The sequence below is a fragment of the Tachypleus tridentatus genome, chromosome 10 (genome assembly GCF_004210375.1).
Source record: "Tachypleus tridentatus isolate NWPU-2018 chromosome 10, ASM421037v1, whole genome shotgun sequence".
In the NCBI taxonomy this organism is placed as follows: domain Eukaryota; kingdom Metazoa; phylum Arthropoda; class Merostomata; order Xiphosura; family Limulidae; genus Tachypleus; species Tachypleus tridentatus.
In genome coordinates, this window is record NC_134834.1 from 77304017 (window position 1) to 77322533 (window position 18517).

General features: G+C 34.0%; 1 protein-coding gene across 2 annotated transcripts in view; it reads right to left on the reverse strand.

The window, feature by feature from the left end:
- Window positions 1-1461: 1461 nt before the first annotated feature.
- The window catches only part of LOC143229635 (uncharacterized), a 61295-nt gene continuing 44239 nt past the window's right edge, over window positions 1462-18517 (reverse strand). The window contains exons 2-3 of one of the 2 annotated variants that reach the window (XM_076462237.1): window positions 9353-9527; window positions 1462-4529 (exon numbers count right to left, since the gene is read on the reverse strand). In XM_076462237.1, the coding sequence (XP_076318352.1) occupies window positions 3318-4529; window positions 9353-9527 (1387 nt within the window). In that variant the 3' untranslated portion in view covers window positions 1462-3317. Of the gene's footprint in view, window positions 4533-9352; window positions 9528-18517 lie in introns of both variants that reach the window. The other variant, XM_076462236.1, reaches the window with a different exon arrangement.

An 18517-nucleotide genomic window follows, 5' to 3' on the forward strand; every position in this document is an offset into this window, starting at 1 on the left:
AGAATAGTCGATAAGAAAGCTATACGATGACTATCTACTAGCTAACTTTAGTTTTGAGCTAATGTGTAAGACCTACATCTCATTTTCGGGCTTTTCTGATTGCCACTCTTATAATGCATCCACGGCCGTCAATTGCCGAGAACTATTTTGTGTGTGTGTGTGTGACGACGGACATTGACCGTGTTGTCTCTGATTCACAGTACGACATTTTTAGAAATAAATTACGTCCGACCCGAAATTGTAAAATATGAGGATGGAACATGTAACGTCCGAGTAGTATAGATCTGTATTCATAAAGGTTCATCCATTATTGTTGGAAAATCTTTTCCACAGTATGTTTATAAATGTATATTTTTACTTTTGCCATTTAAATATTTAAATACAAAGATATTTTTTTTAACATTTTCAGTCCTAGAGCAAATATTGAAAACAATATTAAAATGTTGAAACCCTTCATAAAGTTCTTTAAGTTTGAAAATCTTTACAAACCCAAGTTAAAACTATTAAAATTAAAAAAACATCCTAGAACAATTTGTGTATGCTGATTCTGTATGCCACTTCTGTTAAATAATGTAACATGATTAATTAATATTGTATGATTATAGTCAAATGTGATTAAATCAATGATGTTAAAAAATGAAACAATTGTGTTGTACAGTAGTGTATTTATCGTACATCTCACGTGCTTTTTAACCTGTTATTTTTGGTTATATAATGCGTGTGAAAACTCTTAAATGCGCTGGGCTTAATATCAATTATAAATGAGTAACTTGTATTATTGATTTCAGTCTGTGTGTGCGTGCGTGTGTTTCTTGTAACAAGGCCACATCCACTCTAAGGAAACGAACAATTTCAGTCTGTTAGCTGTACATCTTAACTTGGTGTAACAGTAGAAACTTTTGATTATTTTAGGCCCGGCATGGCCAAGCGTGTTAAGGCGAGCGACTCGTAATCTGAGAGTCGCGATTTCGCATCCCCGTCGCGCCAAACATACTCGCCCTCCCAGGCGTGAGGGCGTTATAATGTGAGGATTAATCCCACTATTCGTTGGTAAAAGAGTAGCCCAAGAGTTGGCGGTGGTTGGTGATGACTAGCTGCCTTCCCTCTAGTCTTACACTGCTAAATTAGGGACGGCTAGCACAGATAGCCCTCGAGTAGCTTTGTGCAAAATTTAAAAAAAAAAAAAATTGATTTTTTAGATTTTCTGCAGCATGTGTACTCTTGTGAACCACATCATGTCAGAATGTTCTTCAAAACCATGTTGTAGCTTATGAATGTTAACGATGTTTACAAAGGCGTTTCTGTTATTCCCTATATTTCTCAGGTTTTCGTACACGCGTTGACTTTAACTAGAGTCATTAATTAATGAAAAACGTAACAAGTCTTAATGAGTACAAAACATAGAAATGTGTTCACATTGTCAACAGTTTAAGTTGGAAATAACTGACACAGTAGTGCCGCTGTTAATATTATTATTTATTCACTTCATTCATTCTGAAAATTTAAGAAAAGCAAGGATAAATACGAGTCTTCAGATTTTATTTGAAGCATAGGAACAGCGCTGCTGATAACAAAATAAACACTTCCTCTGTAGGTGGTGTTTCCTCTCAGCAAGTTTGTATATTTGATAGTAACTTTAAATGACATCACGTGTTCTACTCGTGATTATATGCATTTTAAGCTCACATATAACATTTTTTCCCTATCGGAACAAAAAAGAATGATAAAATATAAACGTTTCAATAATGATTTTTGTCCACTTTTAATTAGTTCAGAAACAAAAAGAGAACATTAACGTTTATTTCAATCATTAATATCACTTCTGAACGAATTCGTAAATGTTTGTAATTCTTGTTTTTTGTTGTTAGTATCTGCAAGTATACAAAATGTCTTTCGAAAGTTATTTCACAAAAAACTTTTGAAATTAGATATAACAAGATTCTGCTTCGTTTTAATGTTTTGGAGTAACCGAAAAGTTTAAAACCCGAAAAAAAAGTCTTAAGAACAATAATAACAATGAAAGCGTAAAGCAGATAATAATTATTAGTGGCTATCACTTAAAGTTTTCAATTGTATTTCAAATATCGTTTTTAATATATCAGTTTTCTACACACGTATAACTGTACTGCGGTACTTGCTATCATATTATCATTTTATGTCGCTCTTATTCGAATATTAACGAGTAACAGACCTAATGACGTAAATATCTGAAGATTTAAATTTCTAATAATTATCTTTGAATATCGGTTTAGTCTTACCTTTTTCTTTCTCTTATCAGTGAACGTCTCAGAATTAGCAAAGATCGTCCACACCGATACACCTTGTCGTTTCACTTCTCCATTAATAATAATAAAACAGATATATGCAAAACAACTTGCACTGCAAACAGTTACAAGCCTAAAAGGTATTCTACAGCCAAATATATTGATTACACCTGCAATATATATATTTTAATTTGATATATAATCATTTTTTACTATCTCAAAGTGAGAAAGTAAATAAGATGTGCAAAATTATATATTTTTTTTCATTTTTAAACAAATCGTGGATATTAATGTTGTTAACAATTATAATTTTATACTGATGTTTTGAGAAAAAAACAAAGGTTTTAATTCTGTCGATATTTCATATTCATACAGAGAAGAAATACTTTATTGATTTAGAAAAGAGAGTTTGTTTACTATTATGACACTCTATAGATTTTGAGCATTAAGTAGTAATAAAACGGGAGTAAATTTTCAAGAGAAGTGAAAACTGGGTTTTTTCTTGGCTTCTTTGTTTGGAAACTTAAAAATGCATACGCTTATTTACAAAGGTTTGCCCAAGAGCCCTAAGTAGCAGAAAAAGCCTGCAAGATATGGGAAACAGCTTACACGCACATTATCACAGTATTGACTATACACACCAAACATATTTTACTTGTTACCTAGGCATAAGCTACAGTAGGATTAAATTCCAGCTCAAAAGCAAAACGTTCTTACAGTTTGACATTTATACCAATTATTTATACACATTAAAACAGAATAGAAGATTTTTTATAGTTACAATATTTACGATGAGCAGTCGATTTAATTTTATCTTCACAACCAGAATTTGTTTTACTTTATTTCACGCCACATGAAGGATGGCATAAGAACCTTCAACCAACGAGAACTTCTAGCTAATAAGAAGAAGCTACGAGGGACCAGAACTGAACGTCACAAACCAGGACAAGCTGTTTTCCTGCAAACAGCAATTGTGTGCTTCATCATATTGCCTGGAGTGATTAAAATATTTCGACTAAAATTTCAATAAAGAACAAACACTTATATAAGCAGTCACGTTCCTATTGTCCTGGAATCGTTCACAGGCCTAATATCACCATATGGTTCTTGTTCTTCGGTACTGAGAATGGGTGGAATGTATTGGCTGGTTAAGGCTTTATTCCAGCCCTTTGGCACTCCCCGTCTGCTTAAGCTGTGTCGGGATTCTCCCGGGTTCCGACTAGTGTGTTGGCAATTGCCATCATTGGTATAAGGCTCTTCTTCGTCTATTGATGCGTATATATTGTCCTTGTGAGGGTTATGTATGGATCTAAGCCCCGCTTTTGGTCGAAAAGTTTCTAATTCGACAGGGGCAGTTGATCGCTGATTACCAGGCATGGGACTCTTACGAGACTGACTATCTGGTCTCTTATTAGAATCACTAATTCTCTGGTGGAGTTCAGAAAGGACAGCTCCCGGTAATCCTCCAGCCTTAGGTCCAGAGGTTGGACTATACATCACCGACGGCTGGTCACTGTCTTTGCCAAATGGATTAGGTAGAGGGGCAGGGGAGTCCGTATGACGTTTATGTGACCGTCTTTCGTTCGAGTGATCAGAGTACGTTTCTCTGTGGCCATTGCGTAGGTATTCAGGTTCATGTGAATAAACTTTAGTATTGGATGATATGCCAGATTTTTCAAGGTGTGGGACGTCGTCTCGCTTTTGTAAACTAGGATAAGACTGATCAGTACCTCTTATGTTCTTATCTAAATAATGGCGACCCTTGGATTGGCCCTTTCCGTTAGCACGTTTATCTCGAAGACGTTCTGAAGATTGACCAGCATTTCTACGAGTTAAAGATTCGCTCTTATTCCCACGAAATAGTCCACGTAATTCTCGCGAATCAGAGATGTCAGTAAGTGCGCCTTCGCTGGACCCAGAAGCCACATCTGGACACAAGTCTCCTCCAGTGGAGCCCCGTAGACTACTAGTTGTTGACTCCACGTGAACGGCTTCTTTAGGGAACTCTGCGAGGCTCAATTCATCTTCTGCAAATTCATCTTCACTTCCAATTACTCGAGCTTCCGTTTCGCTATCCTCGATGTCTGAATCACCACTGCGAGCATCACCCTTTTCTTCGGAGCCTCCAGAAACCTCTTCATATATAGGATTAAAGTGTTCTTTGCTTTTGTTTGACTTCAAACTCCCCATTTGTTTACTTGAGAAGGTAAAGTTGGTATGGGAGAACTGAGGTTGTGAGAAGCCGCCATATTTGACATCCAGAAGCTGCTAATAACAAACGAGACAAAAAACTGTCAAAATTACTAGTAAAGCAAATGTAAATATACTAACAAGCATTTTAAATTATTTTAAGAGCTTAAAACTCAATACTGAAAAAATCATGTGGAATATTTGAAACAATATTTTCTTTATTTTTTGATAATGCTACAAAATACCCAAAGTGTTAAAATATCTGTTGGAACATTAATACAAGAAAAAGATAATGACATTTTCAGCTACGACATAAAATACGTTTGATATCTGATGTTATTTTCAAAGTAAAGAACTTCAAACTGAAGTTACTACTGAAAATGTTGTTTAATTTCATCCTTATATTAATAAAATAAACTGTAATTTAACTACTGTTCCCTTTTACAATAAACTTCTGCAAACGTTTGCGAAAATTCTATAGTCTAAGATCTTGGCCAATGATTCATATAACTTTGAAAAACAATTCAAACATCTATAGCTACTAACGTTCATAAATCTGATTTTACATTTATTTTATTAACAATGTTATAATATTTTCAAATATTTATTGAATAAAGAAACGCAATGATTCACATAATTAAATCTCGTGTATTTATCAATACTTTAGAGTCTTATAATTTTTTTTTTACTTTTATTTTATCTAAATTTTACGATGCCTTAGATCTGAAGACTAACATTTCATACAAATGTTTTATGGGTTACGATATTTAAATATCCTAATATCTATTAAGTATATTGGTATACAAAACGTATAAACCAATCTTTATTAGGTAACGGTATTCATTACAAAACCAGATGAAGAATAGTCCTTGTCTGGTATCAGCTGTTATCAAACAGCTACGCGGGAATTTAAAATATCATATGAAGTGAGAGACAACACTCTTTATGTTAATAGTTTCGTAACAGCTCAACAATCGCTTAGGGAAGAGTATTTTTATAAGTGTCATTAACTTGTTTGTTTGTCTCAGCACACAGTTCCAAAATGAGCTATCTCGTTCTGTTCATCATGGGAAATCGAGCCGTCGATTTTAATATTCCAAGTGGGTAAACTTAATGCTGACCTACTCTGGTTCATTAAACTCTGTCTTAATAAAAATTGAGCGCTGAAGCTAAGAGTAATGATTTCCACCAAGTATTCTTTTATTTTCGTACGACTGAATAGTGATTAGACTTAACATATACTCTAAAGATCCTTTAAGTATCATTTTGTAGTCATATGATCTTATATACAATTTTATTATATATACGTGTGTGTGTTATTTTGCTTTAGGTATTTGTTTACATAACGTAGAAACAAGAAACTGTGCATAAGGGCTCCTTTATTTGGAAGTCTTCTGCTTGAGAAGGAGGGATAAAATAGGCCAAGAAATATAGTGTACATTTCCATCTTTTTTACATACTTTTGATTTCCTTCACCTAGAGTTTGTGAGCTCCTTTACAGTGATTTTTTTTTCTTTTTTTGCATAGTAGCTTGACACTGTACGGTGGTGTTTTCTTTTAAGATTTTGTCGTTGAATGAAAATATATACTAAATACTCTTAAATGTGGGACGTTTTCACTTTAATTATTCTTTTGTTTTGAATTTAAAGACATAAATACTTAGTTAAATGAATCAATTATTACCTTTCACAAGGTAGAGGATGCAATTAATATCTAATGAAGTCATTAGGGACTTAATAACAATAAGAAATAACAAAGAATAATATTATTTAACATTTTTACTTCATCAGGTGCCATCAGCTAGTATATTAATCTAAAGTTGTTTTATTTTGTTTAATTATATTAATCGAACAATATTTTGGAGAGAAAAAAACAAGCAGTCCGATAGAAATAAAGATTGTAAAGTGAAATCAAACAACACGACCGTGTAGTACTAAATGTTTATGATATTTTTGTGTTTAACAAGTGACCTTAGGGTGAGTAAGACGAGTCATTGTTTTCTACCTTCGAAAGATATAGATAACTAGCTATTGGAAGGAAATAACGTATACACATTAAGCTGTTACATTATATTAAATAAAGTTCAATATTTACAATAATACTAGAAGTCGTAGTTCAGATTAATGTTTCACACATTACTATTTATAATCTATTAATGATATATTCTGGCAAATCATATTTCAACAATGAAAAAAGTTACTTGTATGACTGTAACAATATTATTAAAAACATATTAATGATTGATGCTGGCACACCATTTTTCAGTAAGTAAAAGGTTGTTTGTATGGCTGTAACAATATTTTTAATAACCTATTAATAACAGAGTCTGGCAAATCATATTTCAACAATGAAAAAAGTTACTTGTATGACTGTAACAATATTATTGAAAACATATTAATGATTGATGCTGGCACACCATTTTTCAGTAAGTAAAAGGTTGTTTGTATGGCTGTAACAATATTTTTAATAACCTATTAATAACAGAGTCTGGCAAATCATATTTCAACAATGAAAAAAGTTACTTGTATGACTGTAACAATATTATTAAAAACATATTAATGATTGATGCTGGCACACCATTTTTCAGTAAGTAAAAGGTTGTTTGTATGGCTGTAACAATATTTTTAATAACCTATTAATAACAGAGTCTGGCAAATCATATTTCAGCGTGGAGGAAAGTTGTGTGTATGGCTTATCACTGTTTACAAACTTAAACATATATTTAAACTTGTTTAAAATACAGGTAATACAAACACAAGATCAATGTATAATGAAAAATGGATAAGTAGCATGTCGGGAAACTTAACTTGTTGGACTTCTAATTTCTAAGCTTGTCTTATTCGCAGCCACTCTTAGCACACACCCACCCAAAGGCCAGGTTGTTAAGACACTCGACTCGTACGTAATCCAAGGGTCGCGAGTTCGAATCCCCGTGAATCCTTTCAGCCGTGAGGGCGTTATAATATACGGTCAATCCCACTATTCGTTGGTAAAAAGAGTAGCCCAAGAGTTGGCGGTGGGTGGTGATGACGAGCTGTATTTCCTCTGGTCTTACACTGCTAAATTAGGGACGGCTAGCGCAGATAGCCCTCGAGTAGCTTTGCATGAAATTAAAAAAAAGCAAAAACCAAAAATATAACTTCTAATTTCAAAAAACATTTCTTTTAAATAGGCCCGGCATGGCCAGGTGGGTTAGGGCGTTCGACTCGTAACCTGAGGGTCGCGGGTTCGAATCCCGGTCGCACCAAACATGCTCGCCCTTTCAAGTGTGGGGGCATTATAATGTGACAGTCAATCCCACTATTCGTTGGTAAAAGAATAACCCAAGAGTTGGCAGTGGGTAGTGATGACTAGCTGGCGCAAAATTCCAACTAAACCAAAAACCCCAAAAGAAAATTAAAATAATTGTGTCCTCTGATGAGAAAGCAAGTTCCGATATTTGTTTGTTTTTGTTGTTGTTTTTTACTTTTCCCACCAAAATTTGTATTTTCAGTAAAGAAATAAAAATAAATTCGTGATTATGTAAAGGCCCAATCTATTCTTCAATTTGCTTCTGTCTAAAGTAATTAGATTATTTGTGGTGCGTAAAGGACTATACATCAAAGCCTACACGTTCCGATATTGGCGGAGACGTCATCATGATTATTGTACAATCATATTATAAATCTTGACCAATCAGAAGCGGCTTTACTGATTGAGATAATCCAGTTTCAGTGGGGTTTTAATATTCATTCAAAGGTACTCTCTGATGTATTCTACATAACTAGATAATAAGTCAGAAATTACCCCTCTAGGCTGTAACCGGTTTAGCTTAAAGTCATACCAATACATTAAAGTATCGTCCTGTACTTTGTTTTATGTCAGATTAAAACCAAAGAGTAGTTTGAGGACACATTGATCATTAAAATACCCAGGAAAACCAAATGACCACAAAGTGAAAGTTGATGAGGCTGTCATCAGCCTCGAAAACATGAGAGCTAAGTGACTTGGTCTTTAATAACGTCTTTTTTCCAATTCCAAGGCTTTATTAACATTCCAGTACTTTTTTATTCGATTTTAAATAATTTCATTTTCTTAATGCGTTCCAATGGCATACGAATCTTAATCTACCATTCTTACGAGTAAGTCATTAGTTTGTCTGTTAGTTGTTCTCCATTCATTAGTTATTGTATAACTAAACCAAAAGACCGATACTTTATTGTATCAATATGATTACTTCATAGTCATAGAGGGATAATTTTTGACTTGTTATGTAGTTGTATGGAATGAATCGGAAAGTACCTCTTTCATCGAAAGTTAGAAACTTACTGTTACTGGTCTACCCAGTCAGATATGCTATTTCTAATTGGCCATAAATTCTCATCTGGTTTTATGAAAGCCTTCATACTGTCACCATCTGTGTCAAAACTTGTTCCATCACCAGATCAAACCACATGAGCTAGGTCGTGGGTCCTAACAGTGAGTATGTCTGGATAACATTATTTTTAGTGAGTTATTCATTGTAATCATTAAATCGTATTCGCAAATAGAGCTTGAACGTTAGTAATTAAAATACGATTAACTGCTAGTGATGTTGAAGAGATATAACAATTAAACGACAATAACTAAATATTACCAATAAGGAACAATTAACTAAGCAGCCTCCTCGGTTCAAAGAAGAATATACTGGATCCAGATGGATTAACGAATATAACTGCGTCTGTAAAGGGTGCTATCTAGACGTCAGAGGTCATAGACCAAACGCGTTTATAGTCTCTCAATTAAACTGCTGAAGTAAACTTACAAATTCTATAAAGGCTCACCAAACATAATTTTATTCAATAAAGTAAAGAATTGGGTATTAATTGCATCACTGGACTTAGAAGAAGTATCATCATAACATCAGAAACACAGCTTACTTCAATAGGAGTTAGGGTTTGGGTGTTCAGTCCAACATGGTGGTGAGTGGGTATCCGGGTAGGATGATGACCAATCAGTACGTCATCGTACGTCACTCCATTAGAACTGGGGATACCACACGGAGGTTGGTGTTCACTTTTACAAGGAAGAAAATTCTGGACTTTCCTCTTGTGCCTATATGAAAGACAGAGAAAGAAATTATATCTAAAATACAGACTGAAAAGAAAGAAATATATTATGTAGATAATCAAACAACAACAAAAATAATTTTTTTACATAATCGAAACAAGCACTTGAAATAACATGCCCAAAATTAATATACAGCTTTAAAAAGTTAGTATACTTTTTATACAGTCTACAAACATCATCTGTCTGTTTATCTGTTTATTCATATCTATAAATCAAATATTACTAGCTGCCACTTTTGTATGAAATGTTGATTTACGCATACAGAATATACAGTTTAAAATATATAAGCACGTGCACGCATCCAATCGAACGCATAGGCTTACTCGCATATAACTCCAATGAAAAAATCTCATCATATTGGAGCACATGCCTTCACATTACACGTTAGTCGGCGAGCTTTGCATACTGAATGATGAAGGGAAGTTATCGTTTGACGTGTACAATTCATCAAGCCAAAACTACAAACTTCCATCGTGACTGTGGTCGTTACACGAAAGACACAATGGCGCCTCGTGGAGGATGAAAGTGCAACCACACGTACATTAATTCATTAAAAAGCTGGAGTGCGATTCTCAATTTTTATAAGGCATATAGAATGTCTGGTAATGCTTAATGTTTTTACATTCGCAAACTCACTTTGTTAAGTCACGTCCCATAGCTTATTAGTTCCATAGCAGGAAACAAACAGTAAGCTACAGAGAAACAGAAATATAAAACTGGGTACGCTTATGCATACCGTAACATGTGCTTTTAAAATACCTTATACCACATCCAAACTTTCTCTTGTCATATAAGTGGGTATCCTGTAACATGTGGTTTTGAATTGCCTTGTACCATATTAAAACCTTCTTCAATATACCTGTGTACACTTGGATATACTGTAACATGTGGTTTTGAAATGCCTTGTACCATATTAAAACCTTCTTCAATATACCTGTGTACACTTGGATATACTGTAACATGTGGTGTTGAAATGCCTTGTACCATATTAAAACCTTCTTCAATATACCTGTGTACACTTGGATATACTGTAACATGTGGATTTGAAATGCCTTGTACCATATTAAAACCTTCTTCAATATACCTGTGTACACTTGGATATACTGTAACTTGTGGTTTTGAAATGCCTTGTACCACATCCAAATTTCCTTTTAATATAACTCTATATGCTGTGAAATGTGGTTTTGAAGTGCCTTTTTCCATATACAGACTTTTTTTTTCAATATAAATGAGTGTGCTCTGGTATACTGTAACATGTGGCTTTGAAATACCTTGTGTCGTATCAAAACTCTTTTTAACATAACTAGATAACCGTAACATGTGCTCTTTAAACACCTTGTACCTCACATCTCCAAACTCTATTTATAATACTTATTCAAAAAATAATATTTACAAAAATGTCAAGTTGAACTCAAGGGCAAAAATTTCCATTCTCCTAAAACAAAGCTGCATAGCTTATATTTTCATTCCATTTCGGTGGATTGTTCATGTAGAATATGAAAAACGAAATGAACATCTTTGTTTTCCACAAAATGATAGCCGGAAATAATTCCTTCTGTCATAAAATGAGTTTTAACATCTGTTCAAAAAATAGGCGGACTGTTTGAATTGCGCGACTCCAGTTAGTTTCAGGGGAATCCGCTTGGTGTCGCTAGGTTTGCACAGATCAGATGATTACGACGCCATTTCCCGATTGCAGATATCTTCATTTGTGTATTAGCTACGCGGTTTTAAGTGAAGTGCGATTTTTTCGTTTGGCGGATTTCAGAATGAATGACCTGAAGGAGCAACGACTTCCTGTGAAATTTTGTGTTAAACTTGGAAAATCTGCGACTGAAACTTTTGCTATGCTTAACACGGCTTACGGTGATGTTGTTATGAAGCGTACGGCATGTTTCAAGTGGCATGAACGTTTTAAGGATGGTCGACAGTCCATTGAAGATGATGAGCGTCCTGGACGTCCTTCCACGTCAACTGACGACCCACACGTCGACAAAATCAACACCCTGGTGCGGGCAAATCAACGTCTGACTGTCAGGGAGCTTGCTGAAGAATGTGGGATATCAATTGGATCTTGCTACGAGATTTTGACAGAAAAATTGAAGATGCACCACGTTGCTGCGAAATTTGTGCCTCAGAACTCGTGAGTTTTTGGCCAAACACTCGATCACTGTTCTCCCCCCCCCCTACTCACCTGACCTTGCTCCTTGCGATTTTTTCTTGTTCCACAAACTCAAAAGACCCTTGAAAGGAAGAAGATTTGAGACGATTCCCGAGATTAAGGCAAATGCGACGAAGGAGCTGGAGGACATTACAAAAGAAGCGTACCACGACTGTTTCAACAAGTGGAAACACCGTTGGGATAAGTGTGTGCGTTGGGAAGGAGAGTACTTTGATGGGGGCCCAGACCTGTAACTTCTGAATAAAGTACATTTTGTTTTATGACGTCAGTCCGCGTATTTTTTGAACAGCCCTCGTATTAATATTTTTCTGCTTACACATATCAATTTATATTTCTCGAGTGAACAATGTGTTATGCTTCTAATTCGCAATGTCGGTGTAATTACTTACAGCTTAATTAAATCTTTGTTAGATATTGAAAGACTTGCAAACTTCCCTGATGATCAAGTGTTAGGACTTTTCTCTTAGTTTGACATTTTTTAATCCGATATTTATTTTTATTTTTTTTGAATAGGTAAGAGTTTGTTTGTTTTTTAATTTTGCACAAAGCTACTCGAGAGCTATCTGTGCTAGCCGTCCCTAATTTAGCAGTGTAAGACGAGAGGGAAGGCAGCTAGTCATCATCACCCACCGCCAACTCTTGGGCTACTCTTTTACAAACGAATAGTGGGATTGACCGTCACATTATAACGCCCCCACGGCTGAAAGGGCGAGCATGTTTGGCGCAATGGGGATGCGAGCCAGCGACCCTCAGATTACGAGTCGCACCCTTTAACACGGAATAGGCAAGAGAGTTGCAATCGAGATATTCTAAAAGTTCAAACCCTCTTTTGAATGATAGTTTATGTACTGTAAAACTGTTAATTCAATCATAAAAATAAATGAGTGTTTGGAACTATGTCTTTACTAACATTTTGAATATTATTATCAAAATAACCAATTCTGTTTACTGCGTGATCTGCTTTGCGCATAGTTACATTCAAACAAAAATCGTAGGTACATAACTACTGAGAAATACAAACATATTGATATAAAAACACGTATGTGTGAGAAATGTTGAACAGTTTTCGTGAATCTCACATGTGTGTGTGTTTCCAGCACTTCACGTTATTATTCATTCCTCCCATATTTCTGTCATTTTATTTTTCACATAACCAACTTCCATTCAGTTCATGAAATTCAGTACTTCCCGTTCTCTATGCTGTCAAATCAAGGCGATGCCTATCTGTCATGTGACCAAGTCACATATATAGGCCTAACAGCCACCAAACAGTAGAGCACAACAATAAATTAATAGACTCGCACACGCGCGTTTTCCCTTCCACTGTGACGTTAAGCGCTGCTGACACGCAAAAGGCCAATTGGTTTATATTGAAAAATTACTAGTGTCACAGCATGATGCTCTAGTCTTTCGTAAAACACCTCTTTCCATTGTCCCATGATTAGACCTTTCGAAAGGAAATTTGATAGTTTGTGTGTGGAAAGTAGAATATAATATAATATACATTACTGATTTTAGGCTTATATCCTTCTGGCGCAGCTATAAAGCCATAAATCATATACCTAAAAAATAGAATATTTTATTGCACTTGGAAAACAAATGACTCTTTTCAATTAGCATGCTTAAGTAACGAAACATGTCAGTTATTTTCAAAGTAGTTAAACTTAAGTTCCTTCGTAAATGACAAATGCTTGTTTTAAATGCACCACAAAAATTCCTTATTATTTTCTATACTTACTGGCTTATGTTTTTAATATTCTATATAAATGTCTCGTTTCACCCAATCTGTTTCGCTGAGTTCAAGGGGTTTATTTTACTGATAGACACCCCCTTTACAAATTGAAAACGTTACACCTTATCCATAATTATTTAATTTAAAAAAATGTATTGTAATGTCAGTTACAATCTGGTCTTTAAAACCTTTGTCCATAGAATAAGCTCCTAACTTACCACGTGGTTATTTCTCTTGTGACCTTATTAAAATAGAAGTTTAACGTCAGTAATTCTTATGGTATACAATGCTCTAGCTGCAACATTTAAAGTAGAAATGTGTTGAATATTATATTACAATAAGGATATTCTTTACAAGTCCTCTACAAGTTTCCACTAAGAAGAGTGCATTACTAAAGATTTTTCACCGCTGTCAATGAATTATTAATATCAGAACTCATAGATACGTCATTTGGGCTACAGCCTTAGTTAATATACAGTATCGGTTGTGCTAGCTAGTGAAGAAAGGTGGTATTTATACTCTTTAGGATCCTGACCGTGATGTAACATCACTCACACAATATTACTGTGTTTTGCTTCACATGCCAAGACGTTCTACGTCCCAAGTATTTCAGTTATGACTACACTGTAAACCAATTAACCTGATAAGTCTGGAAGTTAATAGAATAATTCATCAGTAGTACCATATAACAAAACATGCATATTGGTCCAATAATGTGACTTAATTCATTATTAACGTTATTGTTGAACGGTAACCATGTACTTTACGGTTACGTTTACTCGAATCAGATCATATTTAATCCACGATATCAGTTAATGTACTTATGATGTAAATAAAATAAATTAACATTTTGCTGCTATTAGTGCTAGATATATAATATAGAACTTATGATACTTTTTACATATAATGATAAACTGGTGTAATAAATCAATATCTTGATATGTTGAAGGCACTTAGATTTTGAAAATATGGCTGATAAACAAACACATCGTTCATATATAGTCCTGTTTCAAAGATAAATCTCTTTCTAAGATAATTTACAATAAAAACCTTGAGGAACACTTTTCTTGCTTATTCGATATGAGAGACACTAGTTTTTTTTATTTATCGATATTTGTAGTAATGAAAATATTTTCAGTATATTTCTGATATTAACTTAAACCATGAATTTACCTGTACTACCTCCTGCGTTAATTGGCACCTTTCATATTTATATGTATAATTATCTATTGCCTATTGTTGACACTATCTACTTTTTTACCCACAGCTAACTATTACAATACATTTATATACTTCCTGCTTAATGATAGTTAAGCTCTGCATTTAAATATATTTTATATAAATATTCCAACATGTGTCGTTCGTTTTTTATATGTGAGATGGCGCCATATCTCAAGATGCAAGCATGTAGTAAAACTAGTTTCACTACGGGGCATAATTATATTAACAACGTATCAAAATGAAGCAACATGTATCGAAATTAATTTTGATTGAAGTATTTCACGTATTTTAATGCAATGTTAATCATGTTTTAACACAATGTTATAATTACAGATGAAAAAATAAGGGAAGGAATAGGCTTGCAAGTTTCTGACGTTTGGTCTTTCCAGACGAGTTATATTTATTTTTGAATCTCGCACAAAGCTACTCGAGAGCTATCTGTGCTAGCCGTCCCTAATTTAGCAGTGTAAGACTAGAGGGAAGGCAGCTAGTCATCACCACCCACCTCCAACTTTTGGGCTATTCTTTTACCAACGAATAGTGGGATTAACCATCACATTATAACGCCCCCACGGCTGAAAGGGCGAGCACACTATTCGAACCCGCGACCCTCAGATTACGAGCCGAACGCCTTAACCCATCTGGCCATGCCAGGCCTCGACAGGTTATAATTCCATCAAATGTAAATTAGATTTCTTATCATATTTTAGTAGGCGGTTACAACTAAATTCTTCCGTTTAAACTTTATTTATATAGTGTTATAGATAAAACAAAATAGTTAACCAATCAAGTTGATTAAAATACAAGAAAAATATAACACAAATAAAAGACATAAACGAAACTAAGGTCTTTTAATCCAACCTGTTCACGAAGTTAAAACAATCATCGAACAAATTTGTGTTCAAGTTCAACGGATTATGTTTCTCATTAAATGTTTAGCCTTTGTGGTGGGAGGGAAGAAGTGCTTATATTCCAGTGTAAACTATCTTTTAACAATAGGCATTACTAAATCTACGAATTTCCAATTTGTTTAATTTGTATTATTTATGACATGATGGTACCAAAATAAACAGCATATTCATTAAGTCATATTAACTTGATATGACATCATTAAAGTACTTGAAAACACAAACACTAGCAGATGTGGGTAAGTATAATTTTCTGTGAATATGGCGTAGTGTGTTAGTTCTGCAGTATCTAGTGAATATAATGTAGTGTGTGACTTCTATAGTGTCGTATGTATATAACGTAGTGTACGACTTCTGTAATTTCCTGTGAATTTAATTATTGTATGACTTCTGTAGTTTCTTGTGAATAAACGTGGTGTGAGACTTCTATGGATTCTTTTGAGATTACATATTGTGTGGTTTCGGTAGTTTCCTGTGAATATAGTGTGCGACTTCTGTAGTTTCTGTGTTTTCGGCAGTATCTTGTGAACATAACATAGTGTGTGTGGGTGCTTTCTGTAGTATTCTGTGAATATAAAGCAGTGTTTAACGAAAGCGAGTCTGTAAAAAATACGTTTCATTGTAATTACGTTTAACGTTAGCACTTCTGTGGTCGCCTCTCCCAGTAAAACAAACGGTCACGTGATTTCAAAACGGCCGAACACTTAATCCAGTCGTTAAGTTATTTTTTGGTGGTTCACTTTTTCCAAATTGGAAAAAAAACAAACGCAAATTAAAAAGTTGAAATAAGTAATAGTTTGTTTTATTGATTGTTTTGAAATCAAGCACAAAGCTATACAAAGGGCTATCTGTGTTCTGCCCACCATGGAGATCGAAACCTGGATTCTAATGGTGTTAGCCTCATATGTATCGCTGTGCCACTGAGGAGCAATATATAGTAAACACGAATGATGTGTTTGTTTCAATTTTATTGTAAAGAAAATGCTGATAGCCCGTTTCATAACATTAAAATATACTTATTTTTAAATTCTCTCGTTGTTTGTTTCATACAGGTTTGTTTGTGTATTTTGTGAAACACGTTGTCATGCAAAGTGCCGTACGATTATTATCTCGGTATAAAGTACTATATACATATATTCTGATCCTAGAATACAAAACATAATCCTAGGTTGCAAGGAAACTTGGCAGCTTTTTCGTGTGTTTTTTTTTCAAACAACTAACACGTTTAAAACTTAAAATTCATAATATTAGTAAGGTAGTAATGACATAATCCATTATCCTTTAAAGTTAATTACTTTAGTATTATTAGTTATATTATTTAATATTGTTAATATACATATTCAATTTTAATTTACGAATGTTATTTTGTGCTGAAAACTTGTATTTGGGGCTATTGATTTTAAGCTGGCTGACAATAGTGAGATATAATTGAATTATAACCGAAAATATCGTTTAGTTTTCTGGTATATTGATTTATGAGAACTGTGTATTTCTAGTGAGTTTGTTTCGTCAAATTAGCTTCATTAATTTACAGGTTACGTTTGAGTTCTGATCTATACAGTTAGCTAGGTTTGGATCAGAAGTCCTTGACAATCATTATTATTTCCAGTAAAGAGACAGATTACTGAAATAAGCAATAACCAAATACACGGTTTCAAACAAATTTTTTAGCTACTAAGAAAGTGGAACAAGTATAATTCTATTTTCAATAACAAAAAGCTAAAACTATCGTTGTGACATGACGAGACTACAAGATCTGTGATCTGTTATCACCATTTGACAGCATTGGTAACCAAGGAAACAAATAGGATCTCTTATATATCTTATCATTGAATAACGTTTATCATGAAACGAATGGCTTACGTTTGTTAGCAACTGAATTACATTTATAACAGATTTGGTATTTCCGTCAATTTGCTACTTGTATTAATAACTTTTCATGAGACTTTTTCTAGTTATCAGTGGGAAGTTTACGTGTGTTTTTACCACACTTGTTATTAGAACGTGTTACGATTTCATATGTACACATTTCAATGTTAAATTTTTTCAGCTATCACATTTAAACGTAAAAACACTCGAATCTCTCGTCAGCTCTTTCTATGTAAATGTTCAAATACCGTCAAATTTACCGTCTCACCACAGTAGCAATAAAATAGATCTAGGAACAGGTTTCTCAAACCCGTATCAATACGTCTCGTACTAAAATGCTGCTTTATTTGAAACGTTTTTCATTTTTAATGAACAAAATATCTGAAAAACCAATTAATAGATCTTAACTCCTTCGTCACAGAGGTGTAGGTAAAACTAATAGTTAATTAATTTCTAGTTTTATTCCATGCTAGCAAGAGTATCCATCCCCTGGAGGGAAGTTACGTAAATTCACGATTAAGGAAAAGCTTTATCTTATGACATAAAACGTTGTTTCCCTTATGTGTAATTGTAGAAAACACAAAAACACCCATGAACATTGCTAAAAATAAATTGTAAAACTACAACTTGGCATGTATCTCCCAAGAGATCCAATGAACCTTCACACCAAAATTGATGAATATTGATCCACAGGAAGTCAGGTAGTGATAAAAAACGCAAAAAAACGTTAATACAAAACGTAAAATACAAAACTGAAACATTGTACGCTTCTTTACAAGTATCTAATGAATTTCCGTGATAATTTTGGTGAAGATCCATCCACACCTTGCGAAGTAGCTACATAGACATACAACAGGCAGTAATATTAACTTTACATAAATTATCTGATGTGAAATATTTAATGTTTAACTAATATATGTCCTAAACAAGTAAATATTTAAAAATATATTGTTGATACTCATCTAGAGTTGCTCAGTATCTCTCACATACATTAATTATTTTAGCTTAGATATTTTTACTTTGTATTTGTTTGTTTGTTTAGTTTGTTTTTGGATTTCGCGCA